We start from the raw sequence: 14,442 nt of genomic DNA on the forward strand, positions 1-14,442 counted from the left end.
TTGCATTTGGTCTTTGGTGAGCCCGGCCATTAGGTTTATTCACTATCGCTAAATCATAGTAGAAACAAATGAGGGCTACTGTAAACCATGCTGTAATAACACCTGCTGAGCACCGGGTGCAGTGGAACAAATCAAGGATAACCAGGTTATGCCTTTTGAATGCGAAGTAGATGCTGACCGGGTTAGTGCTTGGCTAAGGTATTTCAGGGCTGTTAGCTTGAGCGGTCATGGCAGGGCTGCATTGTACCAAATGGTAAACTAGATGGCAGTTTTCAAGGTTCTTTGCTGCCATCTAAGAGTTTTCCGGATCGTTTGATGTTCAGGTAGTGTAGCTAGATTGGGGGGTGGGAGGGTGGGAGTGAGTGGATGGCAGAAATGTCAACCATTTTAATAATGCTGTCAAACAACTGCATGGATAGTGAGTAGTAGTTGAGCTAGACAAGGGTCTCTTTCAGTGCAGTAATTAAAGTAGTCAGGTTAAATATCAAGTATTACAACATTTCCAGTTTGCTTCTTGTTTCAGGCAATTCTATGTAGAAACGGAAAATAACTGTATGCTAATATGCCATTGATCTTGTATAAAGCATTTTGCATATTTGTATTAGTAAAGGCCAGTAGATATTTTTCACAGTTACAGAGTTAAACATTATTAAAGGTTATTTTTAACCCATTTAGAAAAGAAGGCCATTTGCTGACAGTGATAAGGACACCTTAAGGACTGTTTGAATTGTCCAGTAGGAACCAAAATAGTGGACACGCAAGGCCAGATTTACTGAACATAATATGATACGCTTATTCCAACAACCTTCAGAGGTTGGGTCCAAAGTTGTAATTCAGTCAGTTGTTAACAAGGAAGTTGGTGATTGTGCGAGAATATGAACAATAAAATAAGCAAAGAAGGATGAATTTTTGTAAATATTTATTTAATTTCCATAGAGGCTCATCTCAATCAAATCCAGATTCTAGAAGATAACCAAAAATAAGACCATACAGTAAAGGTTTTAGCCTTGTTTGACAGAAATAGGGGAAAAAGCAGTCTTGATTAGTAAGCACCAAGGTATATCTTGTGCATAGGATCAACTTCCCCACCCTATTTATTTATTTATTTATTTTTCACATTTATATACCGCCCTATCTCCCTAGGGACTCAGGGCAGTTCACAGGCAAGTAAAAAGTACATATAAATACAGACTAAAATAACAATTAAAAAACTTATTCTACATAGCCGAATTATTAAAAACTATATAAATACCTCTATACCCCATACCCCTACCTCATAATTGTTTTGGCTGACTATTTAAATCTGTAAGGTGACTTAGGAGGGATGAATACAATTGTTTACTGACAACTGGAAATTAGGATTTTTTAAATTTAGGTCTGTAAGAAGTCTATCATGTACCTCATTTTCTGCTTATGTCATATGTTGATTATTTAAAAATAGACAAATTAGTGAGCCAAGTATATTCCATCTTCTGATTCTCAGTATGGGTGGTGTAACAAAATATGACACTATCTGCTAAAGAGAAGTTCCCTGAAGGTGGGCTCTAGCATGAGTCTGAAAGCTCAGAAGACAAAACTCTGGTCCCAGTGACCGACCCAGACTGGATCCTGCAAAATGTGATTCAAACAAATCGGGTTTTTAAATCTAGCAGAGATCTCTCTTTTGTATTGGAGAAAGGTTATGGATTAGTAATAGTAATTCATACAGGTACTAGGCCAGGGGTGTCAAACTCAAGGCCCGGGAACCAGATCTGGCTCACGGGGTCACCCTAAAAACAGCAAAGGACCATTTCCTTCTTTGCCAGTGAAAATGCAGCCTGGGAGGGCCACGTGCAGCTGTTTTTGGCTGCAACAGCCTCCTGCCACCCTCTGCCAATGAAAACAGAGCTAGGGGGACACACAAGCCCTCCCTCCCGAGCTCCGTTTTCACTGGCAGAGGGCAGCAGGAGGCCATTGTGCTGAAAATGGAGCTCGGGAGCCCATTTTCACTGGCAAAGCGCTTGGGCCACCACAGACGCCAACACAAGTGACCTCAAGCTGGCCACACCCACTCTAGCTCGTGAGGGCAAACACAACCCTGATGCGGCCCACAATGAAATCGAGTTTGATACCCCTGCACTAGGCTAACAAGTGACCAGCTTGTTTTTGCTTCAGTACATTATGAAAACACAGCTGCTTTTTTATTGTTGCTGCTAATAACCTGGAGCACTTTATGGAAAGCAGGAATACCAAAATCCACTTTGCATAGATACTTTGCCTATTATTCCTGCTAACCTCCCTACAAGTATTGTGGATTGCTGACACAGATACAAGAACACACCATTTTTGGAATGCTAATTGTTCGTTTCTTTTTAGCCCTTTAATGTTATCTTAACTATAGTAATGAAGACACTTGTCACTTCAGAAAAAATGAGTACAATTTTTTCAAATGGTTTTAAAATGATGCTAAATGCCTATTATTCTAAATGATTTCCTTTTAGAGCAAATTCATAAACAATTAAGAATCCCCTTAAAAAGTTCTATAAAACCTAGCCACCAGAGAAGCTAGGCCAATTTTTTACAAATCTCACATTTGGGCCCCAATTCCTCTATCCTTTTGCTTCTGGGCAGCATGGCCTTTGAAAAGGCAGAAGAGTAACACAACTCTTTGAACTTCACATCCCAATACAAGACTTTCAGTAAGTTGGTTGCCACAATTCTCAACAGCAGGAACTGGATAGTTTCCCAGGCAGCAGCAAAATGAGAGCATGACCTACAAACTCACCCTGCTGCGCTATCTCCCTTATACAATAACATTATTGCTCTTGGTTGGCCACCTGAGACCTTGTCTAATAATCCGAAAAGCAGCAAGGAGAGCGTCCAAATAATAAATGTTCGATTACAGAGGGAAATTATGTTTCCATAGCTTTCAGAAAGGCCGGAACTAATTTACACTTGAGAGAAAACTTCCTAATTACTTTCTGCTACTTGCCAGGGTATTTTGTTTATCACTCATATAATCCAGAGACATTAGCAACTAGGATAATTTGTAACTTGGCTCCCTGATGATAGAATTTAATTTGAAGGAGTAGTTTAAATGTTTTCAGAGTTTTAAATGGGCAACTTAGCATCTCATGAGACCTACAGCAGTAGAGTTCTTTTGAGGGCCAGGGAAGAAATTAAATGCATTCCTTTTCCAGTGTAAAGTTTAAGATTATTATCAGCCTACTTGTAATTTTAATAAAAAAGTATTTATTTATGAACAATACGTGGATTTTTCATTCATTTATTCATTCAAGTAAAATGGTTATTACAAAATACAGGATTACATTTTTTTCCCACCATGATGCAGTCCTTGTAAAATAAATTATACCCATAGGTTCAGACTAAAATGCAGATAGGAAAGGTCACCTCATGTCAAGCAGGATTTGAGGATTGTGTTCCCAAAATTCATTTCCAATAATATCACAATGCAAAGGAATTGGTCTATTTCTCATCCTGGTTTCTTCAATTTCCTTCTCTTCTATTTTCCCTGTTTTAATTTTTCTTTTAATGATTTCATCTACCTAGGAATAGAAGTACAAATAATATATTAATAATTGAACTTTTTAAAATCTATTCAGAATTTAATTCTTTTAGAGTTGCATTGTTTAATGTATTAAAGTGAAGCATCACTTTCATGTATTAGACTATCACTGTAAAATGGCAGACTTCATCTTCAAAGCATCTTCATTCTACTTCATCTAGAAGAGAATGACTTTTTCAACATGTTTTTGACATGCACTGGCTAAACTGATGCATAATGCTAAACCAGGAACAGGTAACCTATAGGTAGCATCCCCTACAACTGTCTTTTGCAGTCTTCAAGGAATTGCCTCACTCCCAAAACTACACTGCCCATATCTGGCATCAAATCATTAATGACATAATTTCCAATAGGAGCAGAAGGGAAATAAAAATGTGTTTAATCTTCATAAAACCTTAGCATGTTCTAATGAATTAATTCCTATGAAAGTCAAAGAATCATATCTTGAATGCCAAGGATACTGAATGTCATTATGTTTTCACCTTATAGCGCCTGGCTGCAAAATATAGGGCAGAAAAAAAAAGAAAAGAGCATTGCTTGGCTTTCATGAAGACATAAAATATGTTTGCTTGCTTTTCGCTTGGGGGGAATGCAAAAGCCATACTATAATTTTTGTACGATAGTTTGCTGATTTGTATACTTAATTAGAATACAAAGTTGGGCACAACTGGTTGCAAGTCAAGGACTATCTGTATGCTATGTTCAAACAGGAAGATCTGATTGAAGACAAACAGGTACTTGGAATATTCCCTATCCTCTTGTGTATGGAAGGGAAGGGAACTCCTTCAAAGGGGTGCAGAAATGGAGGTCAGATCCAGTGGTGAAATCCAATTTTTTTTACCACTGGTTCTGTGGATGTGGCTTGGTGGGCATGGCAGAAGGATACTGCAAAATTTCTATTCCCACCTCACTCCAGGGGAAGGATACTGCAAAATCTCCATTCCCTCCCCACTCCAGGGGAAGGATACTGCAAAATCCCCATTCCCTCCCCACTCCTGGGGGAACGATATTGCAAAATCTCCATTCCCAACCTACTCTGGAGCCAGCCAGATGTGGTGTTTGGCAGTTCTCTGAACTATTCAAAATTTCTACTACCAGTTCTCCGAACTGCTCAAAATTTCCGCTACCAGTTCTCCAGAACCTGTCAGAACCTGCTGGATTTCACCCCTGGTCAGATCCCAAGTGAGTTGTTTGAAGGCATTCCCCTCCATGCAGAGGGGAGAAGTAGTCCTCTGAAGAGCTGCAAAAAAGGAAGTCAGAACACAAAGATGGGAGCCTCATTTCTGCAGCCATCAGAGCAGTTCTCTTCCACACACAGAGAAGAGCTAAACTCAGCAGGCAGAAATCATACTTGGCTTAATGACCCAGGGGATTGCTTAACAATCACAACCATGAGTACTGGCATTATGGTCATTGAGCAAAGCATTCACATGGGCATCTCACTTAACAATCACTTTGCTCAAAACTGAGATTCTGATTCCAACTGTGGTCATAAGTCAAAGAGTACCTGTCCAATAGAACATATGAAACATAAAAAATATAGATGAAAAATGAGAAGCATGATGAAGTGAGGGATCTCACTTTCCCTATGTGAGGATCCAGCTTTAATTAAATCTGAAACCAGAATTATTATTATTATTATTATTATTATTATTTTTATTTTTATTATTATTATTATTATTATTATTATTATTATTATTATTAATTCGATTTTTATACCGCCCTTCTCCCGAAGGACTCAGGGCGGTGTACAGCCAAGGTAAAACAAACAGTACAATATACAATTAAAATGCAAATTAAAAAACTTATTACATAGTTGGCCTAAAAACTTTAAAATATATAAAACTAAAAAACCCCTTAAAATTAATGATAAAAAATTTAAAACCAGTAAAATTTAAGCCAGCCCCGCGCGAATAAATAGATGTGTTTTCAATTTGCGGCGGAAGGTCCGAAGGTCAGGTATTTGCCGTAAACCCGGGAGAAGTTCGTTCCAGAGGGTGGGAGCCCCCACAGAGAAGGATCTTCCCCTGGGGGCCGCCAGCCGACACTGCTTGGTGGACGGCACCCTGAGAAGTCCTTCTCTGTGTGAGCGTACGGGTCGGTGGGAGGCATCAGGTAACAGCAGGCGGTCCCGTAAGTACCCAGGCCCTAAGCCATGGAGCGCTTTAAAGGTAGTAACCAAAACCTTAAAGTGCACCCGAAAGATCATAGGTAGCCAGTGCAGTCTGCGCAGGAGCGGTGTTACACGGGAGCTACGCGAAGCTCCCTCTATCACCCACGCAGCTGCATTCTGGACTAACTGAAGCCTCCGGGTGCACCTCAAGGGGAGCCCCATGTAGAGAGCATTACAATAATCCAAGCGGGAGGTAACGAGCGCATGAGTGACTGCACAAGGCATCCCGATCAAGGAAGGGGCGCAACTGCCGAACCAGGCAAACCTGGTGGAAGGCCCTCCTGGAGACGGCCATCAAATGATCTTCAAACGACAGCTGTTCATCCAGGAGAACACCTAAGTTGCGCACCCTATCCTTTGGGGCCAATAACTCGCCTCCAACAGTCAGCCGCGGCTGCAGCTGACTGAATCGGGGTGCCGGCATCCACAGCCACTCCGTCTTGGAGGGATTAAGCTTGAGCCTGTTTCTCCCCATCCAGACCCGTACGGCTTCCAAACACCGGGACAGCACAGCTTCGTTGGGGTGGCCTGGGGTGGAAAAGTACAGCTGAGTATCATCAGCGTACAGCTGGTATCTCACCCCAAAGCCACTGATGATCTCACCCAACGGCTTCCTATAGATGTGGAACAGAAGGGGTGAGAGGATCGACCCCTATGGCACCACACAAGTGAGGCACCTCGCGGCCGACCTCTGCCCCCCTGTCAACACCGTCTGCGACCTGTCGGAGAGATAGGAGGAGAACCACCGATAAACGGTGCCTCCCACTCCCAATCCCCCCAACCGGCACAGCAAGATACCATGGTCGATGGTATCGAAAGCCGCTGAGAGGTCTAATAGGACCAGGGCAGAGAAATAACCCCTGTCCCTGGCCCTCCAGAGATCATCCACCAACGCGACCAAAGCCGTCTCCGTGCTGTATCCGGGTCGGAAGCCGGACTGGAACGGGTCTAGATAGACAGCTTCATCCAGGTATCGAGGTAGCTGCCGCGCCACCACACTCTCTACAACCTTCGCAACAAAGCGAAGGTTGGAGACCGGACGATAATTACCCAAAATAGCTGGGTCCAGGGAGGGCTTCTTGAGGAGAGGTCTCACCACCGCCTCTTTCAAAGCGGCAGGGAAAACCCCTTCCAACAAAGAAGCGTTGATAATCCCCTGGAGCCAGCCTCGTGTCACCTCCTGAGTGGCCAGTACCAGCCAGGAAGGACACGGATCCAGTAAACATGTGGTGACGTGGAGCCTCCCCAACAACCTGTCCACGTCCTCGGGAGTCACAGGGTCAAACTCATCCCAAACAGACTCAACAAGACGTGCCTCCTCCCTCTCGCTTGGATCATCCCAATTTCGGTCCAGACCATCCCGGAGCTGAGCGATTTTATCGTATAGATAACCACTAAACTCCTCGGCACGTCCCTGCAAAGGGTCATCCCACAACTCCTGATGAATTATCACTATGTTGCTTCTGGTGTCCAGTACCCGCTGGCTGGACATATAATGGATGTCACCAGGATGGCCATGGGGGATCTGAAGGAGGCAGTGCAAGACAGGGGAGCATGGACAGTGCTGATCCATAGAGTGGCCTAAGGTCGGACACAACTGAATGGCTGATGACTTAAACAATGCTTCTGGTTGTCTAATAAAGGAATAATTCCTGCCGTAACAACATCATATGAAAGCATAATCAACTGATAGGACAGATGTCTCTGGTAATTCAGCACAGATGGGCTTTGGAAAAAAAATCACAATTATCTTAAAATATTTTGTATAATTACTTACTTAAAATATGTTTGCTGCCCTTTTAAAGACAAGCAAGAGTATGACTTACCTTTTTCCATATTAAAATAGTTCCTTTCCTATATATTTCAGGTTCTTTGTTGTAGTTAATGTTGAATTCAGAAAATAAAATCTCATTCTTGTCATTAGCAAGGGTTCCCTAAAGGGAAAAAAACCCATTTCGTAAGAACCTAGGAGAACTCTAATAATTTCAAATGTAATAAATGGATGTTGCTCTTCATTTCATTCTTCCCATAAAGAAAATAGGGAAGCATTATTTCATAGCTATTAGCTTCATTCTTTAACAGGTGACTAAGATGCCATATCCATCATTATTATTAGCAGGCAAAAGGTTGGTGAAATTTCAATTTGGTGGCCTACAAATGTGCTTATACTATAACTATCAAAACTCCCTGACTACATACAATATAATACTGAGATTTAACACATCAAAAGGATACCAGATTGAAGAAGGCGAATTTAGTATTTAAAAATTTAATAGTTTTATTATATAACAAACATTTGCAAAATCAGCAATTTCAGTATCAGTTTCTTCTGTGGTCTCAGCTCATGGGTGTAAGTGCATACACAAACATTTATTTTTAGCTTGTAAACTTTCTGCAATTGGAAGAGAATATTATTTGCCAAGCAGCAAAAAATGTAACGTGCTCTGCCTTCTCTTAATAGCTATTTATACTTATATGTCACCATGACTTTTATCATTTTTTTGCCCTGATCTAGAGGTCAATATTTTCATTTACTGGTAATTCTAATAACATAACATGGCCAGAATCCTTAGCAGGGGTGGTATTCACTTACCTTTTCTACCGGTTCACAAATGTGAGCGTGCGCGCATACACACAGCCTCAAAAATGTACCTAAAAAACATGTCATAGAGCCGGGACGGGTGGGCGAAGCCACCAGCAATTTCTGCTATCAGTTTAGGCGATCCGGACAGAACCAGCTGAATGAATACCAACTCTGGTCCTTAGTTAAATCTCCAGTAGCATACAAAAATCACTATATTTTCCTAACTCTGTGGCTGGAACACTTATATAGTTCACCCACACACAATCAAGATCCCCATTTATCAGATCAGATTTATCAGATTATCAGATCCCCATTTCAGATCCAAACCTGATATGAATAGAAAAAGAATTGTCCATAAATATGCTTGTCCACAGAGGTACAAGGTAAGGATGATGGCAAAAAAAATGTCTTGGAAAAATACTATTTTTGATCTCCTTGCCAAGATTATGATGGATGATCCCATTCAAGTGTCTAATCTATGCTATATCCCACTAACTTCTGCACACGGGAAATGAACTTAATAAGGGGCGTGCATAAGAGCACAAAAATGCCTACCGTTCCTGTCCTATTGTTCCCTTCATCATATTAAATTGATATAGTTGATGCATATTTTTATACATATATGTATATTTTCTTCAAAATATGTTGTTTTATCTATGACAATTGTTTGTGTATACTGTTGTGACAAAAGAAATAAAAAAAAAACTTTAGGAAATTAAAGCTGATCAGTGATCAAACCTTCCTGAATGATAGAGCTAAAGTTGAGCAATGAAAAGTATGTAGTACATACTACATTTCTTATAACATTTCAAGGTCTTAAAAATTAGAAAAGTCAGAAGAAAACGAATCCAATTACAGCTTACAAACACCACTGTTTTTCTAGAGGAATTGAGTTTTGTGTCATCATTGTTCTCCTGCAACTCTATTTTTATTTATTTTATTTCCTACCTTTATTTTACAAATAACCCAAGGCGGGAAACATATCCAACACACCTTCCTACTCCTACTTTCCCCACAACAACTCTGTGAAGTGAATTGGATTGAGAGAGAGTGACTAGCCCAAAGTCACACAGCTGACTTTCCAGGCAGGACTTGAACTCATGGTTTCCTGCTTTGTAGACTGGCCCCTTAACCACTAAACCAAGGAATAATTTAGAAGAAAAATTCCAAGGTATGATTCCCAGGCAAACAATTACTACTTTTTAAATCCTGCCAACTAGCATTAGCTGGATTAAAAAGGGAACTTTTTAATCTTTTTCTTTTAATTAATTTAATTTAATGTTAATTTATACTGCTAATCCATGTATGATATGTCATATGTTAAATAAATGAAGTTTTCTCTTTTTTATTTTCTGTTTTATCTGAAGTTGATCAGTTGCTATACTTACACTTTTTCTAAATAATAGCCAGTTCTTTGTAAATTTATAACCTTCCTACCAGAAACCAAATCCAATCCATGTAAAGAAGCATTCCAGCAAAAACAGCAAATGTAAAATAAAACTTGGAATACAACAGAAATGCAGAGATACATATGTTCCAATATTAAAAATACTTTGAACATTATATATGCTTCTGGAAATAACACAAGCTAGGTACAATGTGCTCTTTAGGCTAAAATATTTAGAATAATGTTTCAAACCTTAAGTCTCTCTTGGGCTTCTACTGGTGTCAGGCCACTTTTCTGCACAAGAGTCCAAAATACCGTATTATAGAGGTTATTGATATGACCTATAATGATATCAAGTGAAATCATCATCATTAGAGAAGACAGCAATATTTACTACAAGATTGGTTTCAGAAGTGGTGTTATAATTATTACAACTATTATTATTTATATGTAACTAATAAAATAACATCATAATTTCTTAAAATGTATTTTTATAATAAATTCCTACATTGTGCAGAGGTTTGTTGGTTGTTGTTTTTTTACTTTCTTCAGCAAGCCATCTAGTAAGGTTTCAATAACTAGAAATTTTGGGAGAAGGCATCTCATCCATTGCTAGATGCAATGGAGGGAAATAGAAGACATCACTGATAATCTTGAATGTCCAGCAATATTAATACCTTTGCATTTGTTGACCTGAATAATAAGGCAGCATCTGAGTCCTGTTTGACAGAGTAATTGATTAATAGGGCAGCTGCATTTTTGTTATGAAAGATATGACCTCTGCAGATAGTGATTGCCTCACTATGTGGAATATTACAGATTCCCATTCTCTTTACTTATTTCTAATAAGTAAGAATACAATTTTGAGAAAATACTTAAGTACCATAAGGAAGCTGCACCACTCCTCCCTACTTTCCATCTCTAAAGTTGTGATAACTCAAGTGAATAAAATCAGGTACTTTTAATGTTTGTTTTAAAGAAGAAAATGGGATTAAATATATATTCTTAAAAATTATCATTCTATAACCTCCATCTCACTCTTACAATACTTACAATCAGCTTGTCGCCAACTGAGATAATCTTTTAGATTTTGGTCACTGGGATACAACACAACACGTCCATCAAATCCTGGTGGATACAAAAGGGGCTTGTCCTTAAAATAATCCTTCCAATAGAAAACATAGCTGGATGCAAACTTGGCGACCACGAGAGTCATTAATTTACTTGTGAGAAAAAAAGGGAGAGAAAACATAACTTTTTAATATAACCAACACAAGAGTTAACTAGCCTATATAAATACAAGAATGTCTGCCTTGTTCATGATTTTAGGAATTCTTTCCAAAAATTTATAGCTTATTTGTAACTTATATTTGTAACTTATTATCATAATTTATGAATCCAAAATGTTGACAGCATAATTCCAAAACATGTAAGATTTCTCCAGAAAAAGAGTAATGACTAACTCTAGTAATCCCAAAGTATACGCTACGTATAAAGTCCAGATCCAACATGTTTAATTTTGTCATGTATATATTTTATGGTAGGCAAGATTGACTGTTAGTATCTATGATTCTATCACAGTTAACCTCTCATAATGCAATGTAAAATGCAATTCTTATTTATGAATTATATAGAAAGCATCTTTAAGATGTTTTACTCTATTGTATTAAACTAATTTAATATCTTTCTGCATTTTACTATAAATGAATTGAACAATTTGTTGTCAAATAAAGTCAGAAATAATGTTTGCTATACCACAAGGCTTAATTTACAAACTGAAAGTAACACAGCAGCTCACATTGCTATCAGGCCTTCATGTGCTAAATAAACTATAATCCAATATTACACAACCTCTGTGCAATTGAAAAACTAATGTTAAACAATTCTGTATTTTATTAAACAAGAATATGAAATGAACAAGCATATTATGAGGTGATCATCTATTTTTAGAAGATTTCATACAATTAAATCACTTTTAAAAGTGAAATATGTGAATGAGTTAAAAATACCTTGCCCGTAACATTTAATGGCCACTTATCCATCAATGTGCTAATAAACATATGCAAAGATGTTTCTGTGTGTTTGTGTATGTGTCCCTTTCTCACTACATGTATTGATGTTTTTAAGAATGGAGATATGGTAAAGCTGCTAGTATCATAAAATCAAAAGTAATCAAATTGTTATATTAAAGCTTATTTTGGAAAGGGTGTTTTAACATATATTTGGGGGGGGGGGAACTGTAAAAGTAACTACCTTGCTCTTCTCTTAAACAAGTTGGTTTTCTTTTTGAAAACAAAGCTGTATTCATCACTTTGTCCATAGGCAATGACAATTTCCTCCATCTCTTCCATCACTGCTTGGGCGCACTTGTTCATCAAATTAAGAGCACAATCATCATTAGGTTTCTTAAAATCATGCTGCTCAGCAAAGCTTCAAAATGAAAAGCATATAATTAAAAACATTTGATTTGTTGTATCTGTTTAAATAATTATCCTGTGTTACAGATACTGAAGTTTTGGTATAGGCTATGATAGCACTTAGTTGCAATCATATCTGGAGAAATAGACCTTAGTTACAGTCACTGCAGTGTGCTTTACATGGGGCTGCTTTTGAAAATAGCTTGAAGTGGGTGAAAAATGTAGTAGCCTACTTGCTGGAAAATGAAAATCACAACAGCCATGTAACACACTGTGGGTCCTGCACTGGTTACCCATAGGTTTCTGAGTGCAATTCAAAGTACTGGTTTCATTCATAAAGTCCTATATGCTTTGGCTTTTAGGTACCTTTCCATCTGAAATTAACATACTTGGTGTATGCTTTCTGACATATCTGTCAACTGCCCACCATTCTTAAGAAGTTAAAAGAGCAGGAGCTTGAAGACTATGTTGAAGCCCCTATATTATAAGCACACCTCCTCTTAATCATATCAACATCCAACTTAATGACCTTCTTAGAAATTAGTAGAGCTTTTCCAGAGAACATTTGGAGCATGATGAATGCATGCCATCTGTACAAATGCAATATATTGTTTTATTCTTTTAAAATAAACCACTGACAGTTTTTCCAAATTATTGCAGAATAAGGTTATGAAAAACATTTAAGCTGTGATCCATCTAATTTTACATAATGTTTTATTGTCATTATAAAGTGTTAGAAGGTAGTCATTAAAAAGATAAACCAATGCTATTTTAGAAGCGTAGTATTTTGCCAATAAAAAATTTCAATTAGAAAATGAGAAGTTATTAGGAAAGTAAAACTTTAGAATTCTAAAACTAGACATGACCTGAATATAAAATAGCTTTGCGCTCCTTGCAAGAGGTCAACTGCATTCAATGCTTTCACAATATTCATTTGAACTCTGGGTCAGGGGTCTCCAACCTTGGTCCCTTTAAGACTTGTGGACTTAAAGTCCACAAGTCTTAAAGGGACCAAGGTTGGAGACCCCTGCTCTGGGTAATGGCATCTGATGTTTTGACCTGAGCAAGGAACTACAGAGAAAGGATTCTTTCCAAAATTACAAATGTAATTAAAAAGAATATTTGCTAAGATTTGACTCATGCTTCTATATCCAATAAAACCCGTTACCAAAGATCAATTATAGTATTAAACATACATGTAAGCGCACAGCGGCACCCCCAAATTTGCAGCATTCCCCAAACTTGGCAACTTTCAAGCGTGTGAACTTCAATTCCCAGAATCCTCAGCAATGTCCGTATGAACGGATGAATTCTGGGAACAAAAATCCAATATCTGGTAGCTGCCGACGGTTGGGAAACGGCGTCCCAATGTGAAGTCGGGGAAGTCAAACGGCCACAGAGCGAAAGAGATTTCACTTTGAACTGGTGCCGCCGATCCCGGAGCTGACCCTCGCTCCTATTGGTCGGGCGGTCGCCGGGCAACGAAGCCCGTTAACTCCACACGCTGCCGCCAATGGTTGATGCGTGTCTTTACCGGTGGAAGCAGCGTCCGTCCAACCGTACCACGATCCAGCAGTTGGGCAAACATTTATCCTCCGCTTCGAAAGCCCGGACGTATTCGAACTTGCTCTTCGCCATGGCGGCTCGGACGTAACAACGAAACCTCGATCTAAGGCCCAAAGCAATAGCAGCGAAGGCGCTGCCAAGCCGAGGCTGCGGCAGCATTGCCGGAAGGAGTGCTGAGCGACACCGGAAGAGACGGGGCTCTAAACGCTGCCTCTCTATGGTACCGTAAGATCGGCCGGAATCACTACCGGCCCCTCTGCCTCTTCCAGGCCTACGTAGAGGCGTCCGAGTAAATGCAGAAAGACCTGAGGTTGAGACCCGCCTGTCTCCTCATCTCCCACCACCACCACCACGTGTGTAGACTTGTGGGTCCTCAGTGGGATGAGGAGAAAGGAGCAGATACATGTTTTTTTTTTTCAAATGCCGCAAACCACCTTTTGCTCGGTGGCAAATGGGGGGAGTGGGGGGCGAGGCCCAAACTCGTCCCTCCGCAAAAAAGCGGCGCCACGACGTAGGGTCCATGCGCCTGTTCCTCCCCTCGGTATCCAAGGGCGACCTCATTGTTACGTGGCGCCCAGGGTAGCCATGGCAACCTCCAGGCAACAGTCCAAGGAGGGAAAAGTGAGGAGGCACGTGGAGCCCCACAAATTGCCATTTCTTGGCCGACGTGCGGCAGGCGCGAGGCCCTCGCGAGCCAGAGGGCGGGGTCGAGAGCAGGCGCGTGCACCTTGGAGTTGGGGGGGAGGGGGA

At 39.8% G+C, this 14,442-nt stretch overlaps 1 protein-coding gene across 5 annotated transcripts; it reads right to left on the reverse strand.

Annotated features, from left to right (window-relative positions):
* Positions 1-902: 902 nt before the first annotated feature.
* THG1L (tRNA-histidine guanylyltransferase 1 like) lies at positions 903-13,981 on the reverse strand. 5 transcript variants are annotated; one of them, XM_058170892.1, is made up of 6 exons: positions 13,661-13,981; positions 11,963-12,139; positions 10,763-10,932; positions 9,962-10,050; positions 7,565-7,672; positions 903-3,545 (listed from the first exon to the last, which is right to left on the reverse strand). In XM_058170892.1, exons 1-6 carry the CDS (start codon positions 13,849-13,851, stop codon positions 3,387-3,389), a joined length of 894 nt encoding a protein of 297 aa, XP_058026875.1. In that variant the 5' UTR covers positions 13,852-13,981; the 3' UTR covers positions 903-3,386. The 5 variants fall into 5 exon arrangements, with proteins under 5 accessions (XP_058026875.1, XP_058026877.1, XP_058026879.1 ...); XM_058170894.1 differs by having other exon boundaries at positions 11,963-12,075; positions 13,661-13,857; XM_058170896.1 differs by having other exon boundaries at positions 10,763-10,837; positions 11,963-12,075; positions 13,661-13,800.
* Between the last annotated feature and the right edge of the window lie 461 nt (positions 13,982-14,442).

The sequence above is a fragment of the Ahaetulla prasina genome, chromosome 2 (genome assembly GCF_028640845.1).
Source record: "Ahaetulla prasina isolate Xishuangbanna chromosome 2, ASM2864084v1, whole genome shotgun sequence".
In the NCBI taxonomy this organism is placed as follows: domain Eukaryota; kingdom Metazoa; phylum Chordata; class Lepidosauria; order Squamata; family Colubridae; genus Ahaetulla; species Ahaetulla prasina.